The 4,500-nt window shown below is 40.8% G+C and overlaps 1 protein-coding gene across 1 annotated transcript; it reads left to right on the top strand.

Annotated features, from left to right (window-relative positions):
- The first annotated feature begins 3,473 nt into the window (after positions 1-3,473).
- LOC129014136 (ubiquitin-ribosomal protein eS31 fusion protein-like) lies at positions 3,474-4,019 on the top strand. Its single transcript, XM_054451174.1, has one exon. It carries the CDS (start codon positions 3,512-3,514, stop codon positions 3,977-3,979), a length of 468 nt encoding a protein of 155 aa, XP_054307149.1. The 5' UTR covers positions 3,474-3,511; the 3' UTR covers positions 3,980-4,019.
- Positions 4,020-4,500: the final 481 nt, after the last annotated feature.

The raw sequence follows: 4,500 nt of genomic DNA, 5'->3' as shown, positions 1-4,500 counted from the left end.
AATATAAAGTTGTTTTTATTATTAAAGTTGTTTATATTATTATGTTTATAAATTATTTATCACTTACTATAGTAATAAGCCATTAATTATTAAGTGCCTTCTATGCATCAGGCATTTAACAAATATTTTTATTTTGTCTTCATAGCACTCAGCATGGAGGATAATATAATCCCCTATAGAGACTCAGAAGATTTCAAACTTGCTCAAAGTCACACAGTGGCAGAGCTGGGACTGGACCCAGGTGTCTAGGACTCCTAAATGCATGTACTTTGCCTCATAAATTCTGCCTCTAATACACTGGATTGCAGTCCCTTAGCTCCAGGCAGAAGTCAGAGGTATCTGTTTATCACGGATACCAGTGTCTGCTAGACTCAGCCCTATGGAGCTGCAGGTAATAAAAATCTCCCATCTATTTTATGAAACTGAATCTATTAACATTATCTGGACAGCCATTACTACTCAGTGCCCTGATATAGCAATAGCCTCAGGGGTTATTGACATGCATGGAGTTCTTTCCCTCCGTGCCAACCGTGCCACACTGATGTGCTTTTGTAAATTTAATTTTTTAATTCATATGTTTGTTGTTATAATTTTTCTCCCTCCTACCTCACTATTAGGTTGTAATCTACCACAAATGTTTCACTGATGTCCTTGTGCCTGCTAGGGTGTCTTACTAGGGTGGCACACTGTTGACCTTTGGGCTGGATAGTTCTTTGTTGGGTCGGGGTCATTCTGTGCATTACAGAGTATTTATCAGCAGTCCTGGCCTCTACCTTGTAGATGTGAGTTGTAACTCTCCCTTCCTCCCCAGCCATGCCTATCGAAGATGTCTCTGGACATTGCCAAATGTCCCCTATTGGGGAGGGGCAAAATCACCCCCATTTAAGAACAATTGTTCTAGGTGAGTACACACCCACACAAATGCACACAGACACATTTCTTTTTTTTTTTATACTTTAAGTTCTAGGGTACATGTGCACAACGTGCAAGTTTGTTACATATGTACACATGTACCATGTTGGTGTGCTGCACCCATTAACTCGTCATTTACATTAGGTATATCTCCTAATGCTATCCCTCCCCCTCCCCTCACCCCACAACAGGCCCCGGTGTGTGATGTTGCCCACCCTGTGTCCAAGTGTTCTCATTGTTCAATTCCCATCTGTGAGTGAGAACATGCAGTGTTTGGTTTTCTGTCCTTGCAATAGTTTGCTGAGAATGATGGTTTCCAGCTTCATCCATGTCCCTACAAAGGACATGAACTCATCATTTTTATGGCTGCATACTATTCCATGGTGTATATGTGCCACGTTTTCTTAATCCAGTCTATCACTGATGGACATTTGGGTTGGTTCCAAGTCTTTGCTATTGTGAATAGTGCCACAATAAACATACGTGTGCCTGTGTCTTTATAGCAGCATGATTTACAATACTTTGGGTATATACCCAGTAATGGGATGGCTGGGTCAAATGGTATTTCTAGTTCTAGATCCTTGAGGAATCACCACACTGTCTTCCACAATGGTTGAACTAGTTTACAGTCCCGCCAACAGAGTAAGAGTGTTCCTATTTCTCCACATCCTCTCCAGCGCCTCTTGTTTCCTGACTTTTTAATGATCGCCATTCTAACTGGTGTGAGATGGTATCTCACTGTGGTTTTGATTTGCATTTCTCTGATGGCCAGTGATGATGAGCATTTTTTCATGCACACAGACACATTTCTAATATGCTACATCTTATAGTGCTGCTCAAAGGAGGAAAGAGCTAGCCAGGCTTATCAGACAAAAACATAAGAAAATAAATAGAAAATAAGCTTGGCGTGATATTTTGAGGAAATCTCACAGAAGCCTTCATAAGTTTCAGCTCATAATGTCTGTGACATATTTCTGTTGCTCGGAAGCCTATTTTCTATACGTTTGTGCTTCTGAAGAGGGAAAGTCCTCAGATAAGTGACAATATAAAACAAAATTTGCTACATCTGCCACTATGGTGACCCCCTGTGTTCCTATCATGTCACTCAAATAGCCAGTCTGCGAAGCAAAATATTACCTACAAATCTCCACTTTTCCTACGACTGATACATTCTACAACATTTCCATTCTACTTGAATCAATACTTCTGTTGATAAAAATATATAGATATTGGTTAAAATATGACTGTAAAGTTGATTCCTTCTCATGTTTTCCATCCCATGAGACTACGTGAGATAGTACTGCATGGATTCTTCTTTGCACAGATACCTTTACCTACTCAAATTCTGACTTTTGAATATACTTGCCTGGAGAATGGCTGTGAGGCAAACAGCGTGATGGTCTCCATCATTTAGAACTTGCTGCCAATGTGCATGTTCAGCTACTGATAGAAGCATGCTGAAAGAATTTATTTCTCTCTTATGAGAACTTGGTTGATTTTTTTCCTGCTCTTAAGATATCATCTTGTCAAAAAAATGAAACTACTTGGAGTCATTCATACACGCAGTTATTTGCATTATTTGGTCGTCCAAGGTTGCTGATTGGGGAAAAAAAAATCCTTATCAATGGTACAGGTGGAATTGCTGGGTCATAGGATGCCTGCATTTTCAACTCTAAGATACGATGCCAATGTGTTCTCTCAATGGCTAAACTAATTAAAAATTCCACCAGCGGCATATTAAAAGTATAGCTACTTCTCACACAAATGGGTGTCCAATCACACTAACAATATTTGGAAACATATATTACATTTGCATTACTACAATCCATTGAGGAATTTTACCTTTTTAAAGAATTTGTTGACAGATAGATATGCTTCTGCCTGCTCTCTGACCAACCTGCTGAGGAGATACTGGGTCTGGAGATAGTTTGCTTGTGCAAATCCAAACAGGAAGCTCCAGGATGCCTGATCTGAATCTCGACCTTCTCTCTGAGTGGACTCCAAATGACTTCTCTTTCTTGCCATTTTCACTGCTGAAGTTGGAAAGTGACTTTGAGGACATTAAAAATTACATTTTTCCAGAATAGTTGATTTGAGTCATGAGTATACCCGTGTAGAAACGATTGGCTGACCATCAAAGATAAGTGATCCCTTCCACCGTGCACAGTCGTTGTGGGAAGGGGCTGCCCAGCCCCAGTTCTAGGCAGGACTAGCTCTCACCAAGGAAGTGATGCTGCGCTGTTGTCTCCTGCAGGTCAAAATGACTAAGAAACATACGTGTCTTCCACACAGTTGCTCTCCCTGACCCATCCGCTGAATGAAAATAACTCTGGGGACTGAGCAGAGGGCAGAGCCGCAGTATGAAGGCACCTGGGCTCTGAATAGCCATACTGAACACTTCCCAACCAGTATGGACCAGGAAACTAAGAGAGAAATATGTTTGTTCGTGTTAATCCACTGAGAAGTGGTGTAAATCTGCTACAGCAGCTAACATCACCCAATTAATACAGAAAACATATGCAGCTAAAATAGACTTGAATATATATTTGGAAAAATTTGAGCTTTTGGATCCGCCATCTGCGGTGGAGCCGCCACCAAAATGCAGATTTTCGTGAAAACCCTTACGGGGAAGACCATCACCCTCGAGGTTGAACCCTCGGATACGATAGAAAATGTAAAGGCCAAGATCCAGGATAAGGAAGGAATTCCTCCTGATCAGCAGAGACTGATCTTTGCTGGCAAGCAGCTAGAAGATGGACGTACTTTGTCTGACTACAATATTCAAAAGGAGTCTACTCTTCATCTTGTGTTGAGACTTCGTGGTGGTGCTAAGAAAAGGAAGAAGTCTTACACCACTCCCAAGAAGAATAAGCACAAGAGAAAGGAGGTTAAGCTGGCTGTCCTGAAATATTATAAGGTGGATGAGAATGGCAAAATTAGTCACCTTCGTCGAGAGTGCCCTTCTGATGAATGTGGTGCTGGGGTGTTTATGGCAAGCCACTTTGACAGACATTATTGTGGCAAATGTTGTCTGACTTACTGCTTCAACAAACCAGAAGACAAGTAACTGTATGAGTTAATAAAAGACATGAACTAACAAAAAAAAATTTGAATTCTTCCCTTCCATAAAGAAGTATACATATTTGCAGTTCCCAAGTTCATAGATGCAGGATCCAAGGGTCAAGTGTCTTCAAAAGCCAGCAGCTTTGAATTTGCTCTTAACCCCTCTTGGACATAGGCTTCTGAACCATAAAGGCAGTAGAGTCACGGGCCCAGTGCTCAGTACCAGTTGGTATTCAATTACCAGTTGGAAATGTCAATTTCCCTCATCTCCTCAGTTTTTAATCTCTAACTGAATAGAGAGATGCTGCTCAGACACTCTACATTGTGGAGGCATAATCAAATATAAACCACCTGATCAGAAGTAAAAACAGAAAAAGGAAGCCTACATGAAAAGAAAGCACAGAAATCTTTCTTGGTCACAAGTACATAGAAACACCATCTGCTCTTGCCTGATTCTGCCGTTGTCCTTAGTGTATGGTTACTGTTAGACCTTGATACTGGTGTTTTGTTTTGTTTTGTTTTGTT

Source organism: Pongo pygmaeus, chromosome 16 (assembly GCF_028885625.2).
Source record: "Pongo pygmaeus isolate AG05252 chromosome 16, NHGRI_mPonPyg2-v2.0_pri, whole genome shotgun sequence".
NCBI classification, from domain to species: domain Eukaryota; kingdom Metazoa; phylum Chordata; class Mammalia; order Primates; family Hominidae; genus Pongo; species Pongo pygmaeus.
The sequence above is the reverse complement of the archived record's forward strand: the minus strand, read 5'-3'. Positions and strand labels throughout refer to the sequence as shown.